Raw genomic sequence first — 16132 nt, 5'->3', positions numbered from 1 at the left:
CCTTTCTGTAGATTCTAGGCCCTGAGAGGACATGGAATTGGGAGCAGGGGGGTCTTTCCCCTGCTGCTCCAGACGACCCAGTCTATAAAGCAGATGCACTTGAAAGCTTGTCTGAACCTTATATCATATATTTTTGAACAGAATAAATATTTAGAAACATAGCAAACTTTTCAGAAAATTACATAAAAGACTGTCTCTCATAGGATTTCAGTGACTGCCCTCCCAACCCCAAGTTATAATATTAATTTTCAGGGGGAAGGGGTGTCTGCATTTCAACATGTGGCACCTGCCATGGATGAGAGCCAGGCATCAGGAGTAGGAACCAGTGGTGGCTGAAGGAATGGGGAGGGCAGAAGGCCCAGGGAACCAGGGACTAGAGGCTTCTGTCTTACATAAAGACACTTCTCACCACAAGTCCTAAAAAAGGAATGCGTGTCTCTAGAGCCATCAAGGAACAAGTCCTCAGAACTGTACAAGCTTACTTTAAGGAAGTAAAAAGTGACGAGGAATTAGAGATGGAGAAGACTAAGACCAGGCCAGCACCAGCTGGAATTCCAGAAGCTGAAAACTGCCTCTGGCTTTGCTTTGTTTGCTGAGAAAGAATTAGCCGGTCCTTGGAAACCAGATTTTAAATGCCAGTGTCAGCTCTTTGGGGGATTGTAATTATTGACATAACAATAGGATATCCCTGTGATGTTAAGTCGGAGAAGGCAATGGCACCCCACTCTAGTACTCTTGCCTGGAAAATCCCACGGGCGGAGGAGCCTGGTGGGCTGCAGTCCATGGGGTCTCGAAGAGTCGGACATGACTGAGCAACTTCACTTTCACTTTTCACTTTCATGCATTGGAGAAGGAAATGGCAACCCACTCCAGTATTCTTGCCTGGAGAATCCCAGGGATGGGGGAGCCTGGTGGGCTGCCATCTATGGGGTTGAACAGAGTCAGACATGACTGAAGCGACTTAGCAGCAGTAGCAGCAGTGATGTTAAGTTCCTAAGGAAGGTGGATGTCAAAGTGTTATGAGATTTCCTCTCCCCCATCCACTGTGAGAACAAGCCTGCTGCTGCTGCTGCTGCTGCTGCGTCGCATCAGTCGTGTCCGACTCTGTGCGACCCCATAGACGGCAGCCCACCAGGCTCCTCTGTACCTGGGATTCTCCAGGCAAGAACACTGGAGTGGGTTGCCATTTCCTACTCCAATGCACGAAAGTGAAAAGTGAAAGTGAAGTCGCTTAGTCATGTCCAACTCTTAATGACCCCATGGACTGTAGCCTACCAGGCTCCTCCGTCCATGGGATTCTCCAGGCCAAGAGTGCTGGAGTGGGGTGCCATTGCCTTCTCCAGAGAACAAGCGTGACACACCAGCAAATCTACCTGGAAGTTAGTTTATCATATGACCATTCTGACTCAGGAAACTCGTGGCAGGTAATAACTATAACCTGGCATATCCTTCCCCTAGTCTCTGTTTCATAAGACACCTGGGGGCATCAAACACTCGTTATCGTAACTGTATGTTTAAGGCACTGTCTTAAGGGCAAGTGTAGGTTTTGGACCCAGATGGATCTTAGTTTAAGCTTCTATTTCCTCCTTGGTAAAATGAGGATATGAACATATACACCATATGTAAGGCACTATATATAAAGCACCCAGCTCGGCCTGGCCGAGCAGACAATCCACAATCAACAACTGTTGTCAACCTCACTCTTAACTGTTACGATCAGCATCATTATAAACTGGAAGTCACCCTGTACCTTTCTCTTCCCTTAGAGGAAGAATCTCAAGACAGACTTTGCTCCTTGAGACTTTCAAATAATTTTTGGCCTTCTTATTTTTGTCTTTAACACATCCTTTTATAAAAGTTAAAGATAAAATCTGGAAATACCATTCCAAGAAGGGTCTGACCAATCTCGACTATGCTAGAATGATCACTTTTTCGACTTTTAGCTAACTCCCTCTGTACCTCGTTCCTGCTTGTTAAACAAGGACCCAACTATGGCCTAAATGTCTGTTCTTCTTTTCTGACTGTTGCTAGGTAGTTCTTCAACCTGTACTAAACATCAGGCCTTTTTAAAAATTGAAAAAGGAACAGTATTACAGTATAAAATAATCTCTTCACTAAAAGCCGAAGCCATTAGTCATTTTAGACAAGAACAAAGTTATTTATTGTGGCTTCATAAAAGTAATGAATGAAATGGCTTCCCTCATTACAACTTGGCCCCTTCGTGGCAAGCAGGGGGGAAGGATCGGGGCATCAGGGCTGGAGTCGGGGGGCGGAGGGGCTGCGGGAGACACTGACGGGCTGGGCTGCCACCACTGGAGGACTGGTGCGTGAAGCACCATGCTGGGCCTTCGTCTAGGCCACAGCAAACGTCCAAGGTAAGCATTATGTCACTTTACAAAAGAGGGAACAGGCTGCAGGTCCACAGCCCAAGGTCCCACAGCTTACAAGTGTCAGGGGCAGAGTTCCCACCTACGGCTGATGGTAACGCTCATCTCTTCCTACCACCCGCTTTGGGCCAAGAAAGGATTCACATTCCTGGACTGGATCACTCATCGTGGAAACAGGCACCACACCAGCCCACCCAGAGACTGGTGCCGAGGTTATCTACGTAGGAAATATAGGGAAAATTTCTATGTAGGACCAATTTAAGATATGAAGCCAACATTACCTCCTACACCCAAGGGGTCAACCAGCTTCTCTAACTCACAGCGGACAAGTACGTACCATGATGTCTGCTTCCCTTGTGGCATAGCGAAGGTTTGGGTCTAGCCAGTACATCAAGGATTTAACCTGCTCGAAGTTCAGGAAGAGGAGGAATACCAGGAACAGGAAGTAGAGCACGCTGAGCCCTGCAGGAAACAAGAAACACCCTCAGGTCCAGGAAGGGAGCCGGTGTCAGGCGGCATGATGCTTAGTGGCCCCAAGCAGACACTGGTGTTGAAATGTGGGCTGTGGGGACCCCTCACGTGACAAGCTGGCCTTTCCTTTGATGACAATTTGACACTCGGTCCTCATCTAGAAAGAGATGCTGACACTGGGAGCTGGAGGGGTGGCAGATGACCGGCGAGGGGGTGGATAAGAAGACCCGGGACTCGGGCCAGGACGGCAGGCAGAGGCGATCAGGTGGGTTCCTGGAAAGAGGGTCCATAGCCCGCATGTGGCTAGGAGCTGGCGGAGACGGGAAGGGAGTGAGGCCGCTAGGAAGGGACGGCCAGGGCTCAGGGCTACTGTGAAGACCACAGACTTGACCTGAAGTCAAAGGAGGAGCCCCTGACGGGATCCAAATAGGAAAATGAGGTGACCTGGAGAACATTTCAGGAGATGGCCTCTGGCCACTTGCATGGAGACTGGACTGGAGGCAGGCAAGGAAGGCCTGGCAGATGGCTCGGTTTGGGGTTTGAGGGGTGAAAGGTGGCCCAGGGTCACTCATCCCCCCACTTACACCCCACATTAACCCCTGTGGGCATCATGATACGGTCACACCACATCGTAAGTGGTAGCCTAATAATCGCCCATGTCATTTAAAAAAGAAAGTCAATAGTCTACCGTAAGAAGGCAAAAGCCTGCAAAGATATTTTAGAAAGACTTGAGAACCAGCCACCAATGGCTTTGTTACTTTCCCTCTTCTTTTCGAATCTGCTGGGATGAAAATGCTTGTGGAGGACATCTAGACGCTGTGATACAAACGACCTTGGACCACAGCACCCCATCCAAAGTGGGCTGGCACTGGTCCCCAGGGAGCCGCTCCAGAGGAGAGAGTGTCCGTGGCTGGAATGGAATCCTCTGAGGCGGCTACAGCGCAGGCTGGTAGACAGGGCCTCTCCTGGTCCTCGGGGCGGGGGGGTTGGCTCAGAGGACACAGCTGACTTGGTCGTGTATCCCAGGGCCCAGGGCGCATGTGTTTTTAGACAAGTCTATAGGATAGCCTTCTTATGTATTATTATGTACTAGCTACTTTTACTGGTACTTTTGACTGCAAATACCTCCCACGACACCTTCTCATTATGACCCTTTTGAAATAATTATTTTGGGATACAAAGAAAGTGTGGACCAGGAGGCCCTGTGTGAACGAGAGTTCACAGTTGGGCTTCAACATCCCCGAAGGCCTGAATATCATATGTAAAACTGTGTGTGTGCCTGTGTGTGTGTGTGTGTGTGTGTACACTGGGAAAGGGTCTATAGTTCTCATCAGGTTATCAAAGGGTTCCAGGACTCCAGGGAAGCAATAAAATTGTTCATTACCTAGAATGGACCATATGAAATTAGAAAAACTAGATGTAGCCATCTAGCTGAAAATGACTCACAACTTTTAAGTGGCCATATTAAGTCCATGAGCTATAAGTATAATACAACCAGAACTATATTTTAAGAAATGGAAATGAGTCACATACTTACCTGCAAAAAAAAAAAAAAACCCTCCCGTGGCATCCCCCGGCCCTTCCCAAGCCCTGTAGTCCCACCTACACCCAGCTCTGCCTCTCCTGGTCTGGCCTGCCTCTAGTATCTTCCTGGATCCTTCTCTGCAGGCAGGTTTCTGCTTAGGCACACTTCCTTCGCGCCTCCCATCACCTCCAAGTGAAAGCAGCTACTAGTCAGTGTCGCTTCTTGTGGTTTTAATAAACTTCCTGCCACTTGGAGACATCTGCTTTGCTCAGATTACTGATTTATTTCCCAGTGTGCTTGCTACAGCCGCCCTCCCTGCACCCGGCCTCTCCGCCTGCAGGCTCAGGGCCACAGGAGCCACCCACTCGGGACTCGGTGAACACCTGCTGAGCACACGACGGAGACTCACCACTGAATTCAGAGACTTACTTATGATCTCTGAAGGGTGAAAAATAAACAGACTTGAGCATAATCTCCATTTTAAGGGTCCCTTCGCATAAGATTGCCCTATCTGAACCTTGAATAACTTTTTTGGATGATTACTTAGGTAAAATGAAGCCAAGCCCCAAAGTTTTGAAGATTAGATTTAAATCCACTTGGGTGGTTTTACTCTTTGGACTAGAAATCAAGTAAATGTCATAAGAGACCCAACATGCATATGCGACGCTCATCACTAAACTGTAGTTCAAATCAGGGCTCTTTGCTAAGACCTCTCCTTTTCTGAGTTCTTTCCCACTTGCGACACCAGGGAGATTGCTGGGGTTTCGGTCCCTCCTGGATGCTGACAAGGCAAACACGCTCATACGATGCACCTGAGCTTCACTAGCGATGAGCCCCGTCAGGAAGAACAAGCCACACGCCCTCACATCAGATCCCGTGCATTAATGGACAGCAGTGTTGGGAGGCTGGGGCGGGGGAGGCCAGGCGGGGAGGGATTGAAACAGTTCACGTGTATAAGAATTTCCGCTGTCACCAGCACTTTATTTTGTAGCAAAGCATTTTAATAACAAACTGATACCAGGAACACCAAAAAGTAAAAAACTATTAAGTTTTACAGTAGAGCGGTAAGAAAAACTGCTCTAACATACAAGGAAAAAAGATCTGTTGAGAGTAGAATGGATTTTGAAACTGACTAATGTGCAACTCACCAAAGACCATTCGCCACAAGGCCGGATGAGGCCGGGTAAAGGGACCTGCGGAGATAACATTACAAGGTCAGAACAGACTACTTTCAAACCAAGACCAAAATAAAGATAGTGCTGCTGATTTCCACAGAGATAAGGGGTTAAAAAATCCTCTCTACTGTCAAAACTTTTTTCTAGGAAAACTCTGGGAGGTCAAAGTCTAGGTTGAAAGGTTTTATCTACATTGTAACAACTGTCCCCACAATTGTAACAGGCATGAATTACAACAGAGGCTTTTTTTTTTTTTTTTCCTTAAAGCTTTGTCTTCAGAATCAGATGATAATTTCCCATAGACACAATGACAGTGAGTAGGTCACCAGACCAGCCTTTCACTGCATGCAATACTTACTAGATCTGAACAAGAGATCTCACAGCTTTGTTCTGGACATCCTGTGTGTGTGTGTGAGAGAGAGAGACAGACGGAATCGTGTGTGTGTGTGTGTGTGTGTGTGTGTGTGTGAGACAGACAGACAAGACTGTGATGGATGAACAATAAAAGAGAGAAACACTGTGCTTGGAGTGTGTGTGTGTGTGAGAGAGAGAGACAGACAGACAGACAAGACTGTGATGGACCAACAGTAAAAGAGAGAAACACCGTGCTTGGAGGGTGTGTGTGTGTGTGAGAGAGGGAGAGACACACACACACACACACAGACAAGACTGTGACGGACCAACAATAAAAGAGAGAAACACTGTGTTTGGAGGGTGTGTGTGTGTGTGTGTGTGTGTGTGTGTGTGAGAGAGAGAGAGAGACACACACACACACACACAGACAAGACTGTGACGGACCAACAATAAAAGAGAGAAACACCGTGCTTGGAAAACAAGTGAGATGCGGAGTGACACAGAGCAAACGCTTGGAGCCGGGAACACGCGGGCCTTTGATCATGACTTCTGGTAACAAAACACCTCTCACCAGTTCAGATACACAGATACACATTTCACAAAACAGAAGCCAAAATTTCACAGGATGAAACTTACTACACGTGATATAACAATACGTTGCCTTCTATTTTATCTCATTAAAAAGAAAAAAAAAAAGTAATAGAAGATGAATGCAAGTAATCTGGGCCTTGATCCACTAAACTGATTTACCACTAACTGAAGGGTTACAGCTGGCAAATACTGACCACTGTTCTAGAGGGCCCCTGACCTAGTTTGGGGCTGCCCAGGCCTCCCTGCACTTGGAGGATTTCCAGCGGTGTGATCCCTTATCTCCAGGAGAGAGGCCAGAACTTGCGGCCCAGCCTCCTCTATAACTGGGTCTCGATCCTATAGCTGCACCTGTGCCAGGGAACGTCAGAGGCTGGGGACAGTGGAGGGAGGTATGCAGAGCGCTCCTCTCCCCGCTCCATCCCTGTGGTCCTGGCCGCCAGGGACAGTGGTGGGAGGCGCCAGGGACAGTGGTGGGAGGCGGCATCCCTCACGCTGGTGAAGCTGGCGCTGGGGACACCACAGCAGAGGCAGTTCCATTTAGTACGCACTGCAGACGTGACAGTAACACAGACTATGGTCAAGGCTCACTCATGGACCAGGTCTGGGTGATGCGCCAGCTCAGAAGTTAGCTAGGAGTGGGGGCCTGGCTTCCTGGCCCTCCCAGGATTCCTCCAGCTAGTTAACATCCGAGAACACGCGCTTGCATCAGCAGAGTCAGCTTCTGTTGCTTGTGACCTGGAATCCTCCCTGAAGCAAACACTACATTGTAATTTTTATTCTGTAACTCATTCCAAATGGCCTATTTCTTCTTAAAAAGGCTACACTGAAACACATTCTACCTGCTTTCTTTGGATGAACCAAATTCATATGAGGAATACTGACTCAGATTCTGGGTTTACATGTTGAGAGTTCCGAAATTAAGTTTGTGAGGGACTCTGCTTCATCCCAGTGAATATGGTGTCTGAGTTTTGGATGGCAAGCAGTGAGAGCTCAGATACTGAGCAATTTAATAATAGGTTAATAACTGTTTGATTTCTGAGTTCTGACAGCAAAGATTCGGATTGCAAGGGATACCTGTATTCTTTTTAATCAGCGGCTTTTTTTCTCAAAAAAGGCAAAGTGAAACACAGAAACCAGAATCCCCTTCCAGGTAACACAACCTGGTTAACTTTCTTTGCCAATTATTGGAAAATTGATAGTTCCATTTGTCATCTTTTAAGTTAATTTTCTCCTTCAAATGCTCTTCTTCACGGATGCTGGGTAATAGCTTCACTTGTCACCAGGAATGACTTGTCCTTCAGTAGCAGTCTGGCTTGCAAGTGTTACTCCATCCAAACTACTGAATTAACCTTTCAGACAGAACAGGGGACTCCAGCTTTCTCTATGACTTCCTTTTACAAGGTGAAACTCTGAATCTATTATTTGGCTTGCAACAGAATTCCATGCCCAATCGACACTTTGAAACCACAGAGTGTTATTCTCAAGAGCACTCCTGACTCTAACAGTCAGCGGTGCTTTCCTTAACCCTTACTGGGTAGCAGGCCGGAGGGTGAGACACACCACCCCTTAGTCCTCCTGGCAGATGATGCGAGGACCACCATCGTTCCCTTTCTACAGATAAATGCATCGGGGCATAAGGAACTCACTCACGGCCACACCTCTCCAGGACTCCACCTTCAGGTCTGGAGAACCCACGGCACTGTTCCATCAACTGGCAGAACTGGGAAAGCTCGGGAGACCGGGGCCGGGAAGGGGGCACAGAGCGAAGGGTCTGAGCCAGGACTGTCTCGGGGCCAGGAAAGGGGCAGAGAGAAACAAGCTAGTGAATGGAGCTTAGCGCTACTACGATGTGGAACTGATAAGATCTGTTAAGATGGGAAGGATGAGAGGGCAGGGAACTGATACAAGACCCCGCACACTGACCAGCAGAAAGGCCTCCAAAGTCATCGTCAGCCTGTGGTTACTCTAAGAGTGGCCTTCTGAAAGCAGAACTCAGCCCTTTCTTCTAGCTAACCCTAAGCAGGACAATTTCAGAGTAAATAAGAGGATAGGGTGGTTGAGCAATGTGGGGTTGATGGGGCCTTAAGTTCTCTCCAACCCAACGTGCAACTGCTTCAGCTCAAGACTTATGTCTCTCTGTCTGGCTGTCATTCCTGATACAGACATGTCCCAGGGCCTGGAAAGAGAATATCCATCTTACTGCACTGCAGTTTGGTTCTTTAAAGCCTTATCTTGATTTACAGCTATGGAATTTTTCCCTCTTTTCTCCAATATCCCACCTATATACCATAGTATTACATCATAAATGTTTCTCATAAAATACGATTTCTAAAACTGCCCTTTCTGCCTTGCATTTGATCTAAGGAAGACTTCAGAAATCTAATGTGGGGGGTTTCAGAAGAGACAGTGGAGCCCCAAGGAGCTCTGTCCTGAACTGGGTGGGAACAGACCACCAGGGCCTTTTACCTACAAAAGGTGAGATATAAGGCCAGCCTGGAATGTTAGGTAACCTTTCAGGAGCTAACTTTAAACCCAATCCAGGCCTTATTTCAGCTGTCCAATATCCCCTTACCCCCTCTTCTTTCTAAGAAGAAACTCTGAATGCTTTTGTGTAGTATTTTCAGAAGTAGATGCGAGCAGATTTACTCACACAGTAGTCTCTTCACTATCAGAGACAATAATATTGCTAAAAATACTATTTTGCCTTTTAAAAGATGGAGGATGAGACTGGCGGTTTCCTATAGGATGAGCCTTGATACTTACACTCATTGGTGTTCACACACATTTGGCTCTGCCAATCAAGTCACCTCTAAAACCACGCCTCCTACGGCATCCACCTGCCCAGGTGGGCAGAGCCATCCTGGACCATTTACCTCATCCCAATGCCTGCCCACAGATCTCACTCCCCTGCAAACTATTTTCTTGGTGGGCTTCCTCTGCCCAGTATTACAGCCAGGACATGCAGGAGGGGTGGTCCATCTCATGGCGGGGGGCGGGGCGGGGGGGGGTGTGGTCGAGGCAGGACTTCTTGTCTATACTTTATTTCTGATTTCGTAAAAGCTGCCTGGAAAAGTCTGGGTCCTCAGTTCAATTATGCAGGAGAGACGGGGCAGGCATCTCAGGGTGGTGATGGAGAAACCAGTGCTAGTTTGATTTACGAAGGTGGTTTTCGCACAAGACACATTATGAAAAACTACATGTTTTACTTTCTTATCAGTCCCTATGACTGGAATACCTCCTTTTTAATCAGATATTAAGAGCCAGTTTGATTTCAAAAGAAAACAGAAACCAAATGTCTTTGCCACCGGAGAGCACTCATTTAAAACACTTCCTCGGAAATCAAAACATAAGATCACAGCCTGAATTGCCAGCAACCTATGGTCACATCCGCGAACATCTGAGCTCCACGAACCAACCCGAGGGAGAGAGAATCCTTTTAACCCAAGTCAGAAGCTGCCTCTCCAGCAGCGGGAGGACTGTGCCTGGGAACCTCACAGTCTGCCTCTTCTCTTTATTATCTCGTTTTCAGCTTTATCGGGTGTAATTGACAAAGGAAATTGCAAGATATTTGATTAGTACTAGTTGAAAGTTTAAATTCCTCCAGGAAAAACCCAGAAAAGGTGAAAAAAAAAGATCTCTCAGCAAATTTCAAACCTAAGAAAGAATTTTTGTATCAAAAAAAAAAAAAAAAAAAAGGCATGGGCAGGAGACAGAGAATGGGGGGAGATTATACCATTTTTTCCTTCTTTTAATTTAGGAGACAATGAATCTTCTGGATTGCCTTTATGCCTCAAGGAGATGTGATTCGCACTATCTATGCTCAGAGAAATCAGATGAGGACAAATAGAAGGGTAAACTTGGAAAAATCAAGACACCCTACAGATCTCACCCTCTTCAAAATACCCTGAAGAAGAGCTGAACAGTGCTCCTCTTGCAGATGAGCAGAGGACAAGACAGGGCTGATTCTGTGAACTTCTTTCTGGACAGATTCACTACTTCATTCACCAGGTATCTGTTGAGAAGACCCCCGTGGGCTGGGCAACGGGGGCCCAGGGTAAGGCTGGGGTGGCTGGGGTTGGGTGGGGTAGAAGGGAAGGAAGCGTGAAGGAGGCCCTCCGAAGCTGGAAAGGCACACGGGAGTCACCTGCTGAAAGAAATCTCGCAGCCAGCTGGAGATGCAGCGGGTTTCTAAATTTCACTCCGGTGACCGTGACGCAGTTATAATTACACTCCAATGACACAGTGGCATAGTTAAAATTACACTTACACGGGAGGGCCAGTTGTGCTAAGGAGGTGGAGGTGGCATTTAAAATATTTTCTTCAAGGGAACCGGAAGAGAGAGAATGGGAGAGAAGGTTTCAGGAAAGAAGCTGGTATAGGTAAAGACCCTCTTCTTTCCGGGTCTCCCCCCACTCCCCACCCCCGCCCCGGGCTCTCTCTCCTTGTGCGTTTATCAGATGCAAGGAAGGAACTCTGGAAGCTACCCCGTCACTCACTCTGTTGACTGTCAAATGAAAAAGTCTGCTTGAGTCTCCTCCACGCCTGCTCCATGTAACCCAGCGGTAAATTCTAAGCTGATGGAGGCAATCCTGGTTCTCTTCCACTTTTCCAGTCAGTGGAGATCTACAGGAGATCTATGAATGTGCCTGGGAGGTCCTCCAACCACGGTAAATGCCTGTCCTCAGGTCGGCCTGGAGCAGAGGTGGCATGGGGCCTAAGCCTAACTGAAGTGGAGGGCGGGCACGTGCACTGCAGGCTTTCTAGAAAAGGCCTCTTCACTCTAAGATGCAGGGGAAGACAGGGCCCCCTCTGCGGCTGGACACCGCCCACGGCTGCACGCCAGCAGGGCTGCAGCTGTCCCAAGGCCACGAGACAGGTAGAGAGCCCGGGTCTTCACATGCCACCGAGCTGCTCAATTAGACAACCCTGAACCACTCTCTCTCGGAACCTCTCGTGGATGTGAGAAAGCAAACGTTTTATTTATTCTTTAAGCCACTTTGAAAGAGATCTCCTATTATTTGTGGCCAAAAGCATACCAGCTGTTATAGACCTTATGGAGAAAGTCAAGGGTCTTTGTCATCTGGACTCTGTTCCAGAAGAACCACAGGGCCCCCTCCTGTAGGAGCAGACCAGTCCTAGTACACAGAGAGCATACGTGAACGTGATCACACACACAAGACATAAGGAGACAAGCAAAGGCAGGCTGATGTGTAAACATTTAGGGCAACCTTTACTAGGTCAAGGAGAAATGCACGCGAATCTGCCAAAACAGAGCCATTCTGGGAATGCCATCCACTGTGGGCACTTCCCCAAAACTGCCTTTCAAGGAGAAGGCAGACGCTGGGCTCTGTTCCTCCCATTCGTTCCAATACTTAATTCGAGAATTTGCATCAAGTGTGGGGAAAGTGGAAGACAAGGTGGCAAGACTGGAATGGGAAGAGGCGTGTCCATCCCACTCAGAGAACCATCCGCCCAGCAGAATGGCTCCTGCAAAGGCTGGCGTCTGAATGCCAGCTGGGGGAGAGGGATAGTCACATACCCAGGGGACCCTTTCCAGGGGGCCGGCCAGGCCCCAGCCCCATCAACTCCATGCCACCCCCTGATTCAAAAAAAAATATTCATGGACAGCATTCTTTAATGTGGAAACTTATGGTTTTACTACTGATCTGATGTAGAGTAACTGGCTCTTTAGAGAACAAGGCAGACAACAGTGGGCTCGCTCAGTACACGCGGCTGCGAGACAGTCCCTCCAAGCACGGCTTTCCGACATCCTAACCCTTCCTGCACAGAATGCTGAAGGTCTCTGTCCTTTTTGTGGGTGAAGGGTCTGATCACCAGAGGAGGAAAGGCACAGCCTCCCCGCTGCGGATGTGGAGTCCAGGCATCCCAGACACAGGCCAACTGAGGTCCTGAGACTGCACTCCTGGGAGAAAGAAGAGCCAGAGACTGGCAGAGAGAAGGAGAAACAGAGAGAGAGACACACACAGGAGACAGAGACGAGGCACCTCACGATGGGCCTCGCATGAGACAAGACCAGGGCTCTGCTGAGCACAGGACCGTGCAGGGCTGGGCCCTAACCCCAGGCAGGCGGCAGCGGCTGAGGGTGGTCCAGGAGTGACTGGCAGGCCTTGGGATCAGGCGTAAACCAAGCAGGACTCTGTGGGTCCTCCCTGCTTTGCATGTTATCACAAAGTCAGGGGAGCCAGGGAAAGCATGAAAACAAACAGCCTTTGTCTTTCAAAAGGGAAAACAAAGCCCAGTCCCACCAGGAGAGACTGAGCCAGTTATGTGGACATTGAAGATGACAAGTCTTCACGAGGGAAAAGAGGAGAAATCAGCAGAAATCATGCGAAATGTCACATCCGACAGATGCAATCCCCACCGTTCAGGGCTTTGGAGACCTTAAAAAAAGCACCACGGCCCCAGTGCCTGCTGGAGTGCCCCAGCAGGAAAGGCTGTAAAATCGCAGCTATGGAGGGCTAAGTCTGGGAATCCCTAAACTTCCAGTACGGCTCTTAGAATTAGCAAGCCTAAATTTAAAAAAAAAAAAGCAGAACAGAAACCTGCGAAGCTGCGAAAAAACAGGCAAGAATTAACACCCAGCCAAGGAAAACAGGAGGCTGGAAGAACAGACACATCTCTGGATTGATTAGTTTCCTAAGCACATACTGGGTTCTCATTGACTGATTTAAAATAAAATTTAGAAGAAAAAAAAAAAAAGATGGTCGGGGACAAATGAGACAAGAAACAGGAAGAGAGGGTACAGACCAACAATGGTCCTGGCATCAAGCGATGGCTGGGAAGTAAGCCACTGACCCACACACGACACGGCAGGCAGGGGCTGAGGGAGTGTCAGGAGCCACCAGCTGAACTGTCACCTATTCATCTTCCCTTGGGGCTCAGGCACCCACAGGCCTTGTGTTGGCAGCAAACCCAAGATGCAGTTTACCATCTACTCTGGGCTATATTCTTAGGCCACCTGTGTTAAGACCAGGTTCCAGAGCTCAGGGGGACCACCACTGTGTAGAAAATGCTCGATGCCCCAAGTGGCCACTTAAGCTGCATGACAGCACAGCGCCCTTGAAAGAGAGGATGGGCTCCGTGAAGTCCAAGCTGTCCCTAAACCTAAAATCTTGAGATGTTGTGTGCTGGGGCTTGCATGCGTGCTAAGTCGCTTCAGTCGTGTCTGACTCTTTGTGACCCTTTGGACTGCAGCCCACCAGGCTCCTCTGTCCATGGGGATTCTCTGGGCAAGAATATTGATGTGGGTTGCCATGACCTCCTCCAGGGGATCTTCCTGACCCAGGGATCAAATTTGAGTCTCTTACAGTCTCCTGCATTGGCAGGCAGGTTCTTTACCACTAATGCCACCAGCGAAGCCCTTGTGTGTTGAAAGCGGGAGGAAAAAGAAAGTAAGACAAATTACTTGAAAAGCTGTTCAACACTGGGGATGTTTCCTAGAATGTAAATGTCATAGCTGGGCCAATTCCCTTTCATTCCATGACCTCTCTGTATCTTGAGCATCTTCTCGCAAAGAGTCAGACACAACTGAGCAATTTTCACTTTCTCTTTTCTTTCACTTTCACTGTATAGACTACAGTGGTACAGTGTCTTTATTTCAAGCCCAAGGTGTCCAGAAGCAAGTGTGCAAGCAGCCTTGGGATAGCTGGTGCGACTGTGCTTCTCAGGCTTCCTTGGTGGCTCAGATGGTAAAGAATTTACCTATAATGCGGGAAAACCAGGTTCAATCCCTGGGTCAGAAAGATGCCCTGGAGAAGGGTGTGGCAGCGCACTCCAGAATTCCTGCCCAGAGAATTCCATGGACAGAGGAGCCTGGAGAGCTATAGTCCATGGGATCGCAAAGGGTGGACACGACTGAGTGACTAACACTGTACTTTTCAAAGTACTGTACTCTGAGACTAACAATGCTTTATCTTTTGGGTTTGCTTTTTTTAATATATTATTTGTGAGAAGGATTATAAATCTATTTATAGCAATGTACTATGTAGCCGAATGTATTAGTTGGTACCTAACGTTGTTGAATTTACGAACAAACTGGACTGCGGATGCACTCTGGAACAGAACTCGTTAGTATGCAGGGGACTTTCCTGAGTACTGTGATCCATAAGAAGCAAGTATTTGATCTTTGTCCCCTTTCTGGAGTTCTAAACTTCTGGAATTTCCTAAGTGATAAGAGTCTTTTGTTACGTTAATGAAGTGGCTCAGGAAGGAGGCCAGTGGAGCCAACAAGGTGATTAGAGATAGGAACCCTCAGTCCCACCCGCCCTGACCTCTGGGGATGGGGGAGGGGCTGACGGGCAAATCAATCGCCAATGGCCAAAGATTTCATCAGTCATTACCAACGTGATGGAACTTCCATAGAAACCTAAAAGCATAGAGCTCAGAAAGCTTCTGGGTTGGTGAGCACGTGGAGATCTGGTGGAGATCTGGTGCAAATGGTGCCCCGAGAAAGCATGGAAGGGGCTCCTCCCTTCCCAAGGAGCACCTCTGCATCTAGCTGTCGGTTAATATTCTCAGTCATCTAGTGAGTAAACTGGTCTCCTGAGCTGTTCTAGCAAATTAATCAAACCCAAAGAGGTCACGGGAACCTCTGATCTACAGCCATTTGGTCAGAAGCACAGGGGATACCCTGGACTTGTGCCTGGCATCTCAGTGGGGGCAGGAGCAGCCTGGTGGGACTTAACCTGTGGAATCCAATCTATCCCCAGGCAGACAGTGTCGCACTGAGCAGAGCTGCAGGACACCCAGCTGGTGTTCAGCAACGCTCAGTCCGCCACCACCCCTCCACGCCCACACACGCGATGGAACTGGTACTGGAATCCTATCACCAGGGTGCAGCTCCAGGTAGCATCAGTAACGTTCATAATGAGCTCTGTATATTACAGATTATACTCTACTGAATAGATGGGAGGATGGAGAAGAAGCACATCTTTAATCATCATATTTAAAACCTGAGCAGGGCCCATGGAGCACAACTTGCAAAAAAAGACTGCAACAGTTACAAAATACCCTAAATGTTTAAGAAACAAGATACAAAAAGTGAATATTTTAAAAATCACCTGCAGAGAATAAGTAAAGAATATTCCAGGGAGGAAGTACTAGAGCAGAATGCTGCTGCTGCTAAGTCGCTTCAGTCGTGTCCAACTCTGTGCGACCCCATAGACGGCAGCTCACCAGGCTCCCCCGTCCCTGGGATTCTCCAGGCAAGAACACTGGAGTGGGTTGCCATTTCCTTCTCCAAGGCATGAAAGTGAAAAGTGAAAGTGAAGTTGCTCAGTCGTGTCCGACTCTTAGCGACCCCATGGACTGCAGCCTACCAGGCTCCGCCATCCATGGGATTTTCCAGGCAAGAGTACTGGAGGGGGCTGCCATTGCCTTCTCCACTAAAGCAGAATAAGAAAAAATAATATAACTTGTTAGGGACCATTCAGAGGAAAGGGGTGAATCTTAAGTGTGGCAAAATACCAAATTAGTTTTTCAACCAAGGCTTTTGCCTCACGCCCTAACACTGAAAGGGGAAAATTTCACAGTAATCATTTAACCTGATAATGAAAATTCATATCCCAGCAAAGTTTCCAGTTAAAGACAGCAAGTTATTTAAGCAATAT

The 16132-nt window shown here is 48.0% G+C and overlaps 1 protein-coding gene across 2 annotated transcripts in view; it reads right to left on the bottom strand.

Annotated features, from left to right (window-relative positions):
- PTDSS1 (phosphatidylserine synthase 1) overlaps nt 1-16132 on the bottom strand; it is a 67637-nt gene that overhangs the window by 36808 nt on the left and 14697 nt on the right. For both annotated transcript variants that reach the window (XM_086336008.1, XM_086336009.1), the window contains exons 3-4: nt 5532-5576; nt 2725-2849 (exon numbers count right to left, since the gene is read on the bottom strand). In XM_086336008.1, coding sequence (XP_086192134.1) covers nt 2725-2849; nt 5532-5576 — 170 coding nt within the window. The remainder of the gene's footprint in view (nt 1-2724; nt 2850-5531; nt 5577-16132) is intronic.

This window comes from Bos grunniens, chromosome 14, assembly GCF_055505025.1.
Source record: "Bos grunniens cultivar Pamir isolate PY7600 chromosome 14, Bosgru_T2T1.0, whole genome shotgun sequence".
NCBI lineage: Eukaryota > Metazoa > Chordata > Mammalia > Artiodactyla > Bovidae > Bos > Bos grunniens.
This window is presented reverse-complemented; position numbering and strand designations above follow the sequence as displayed.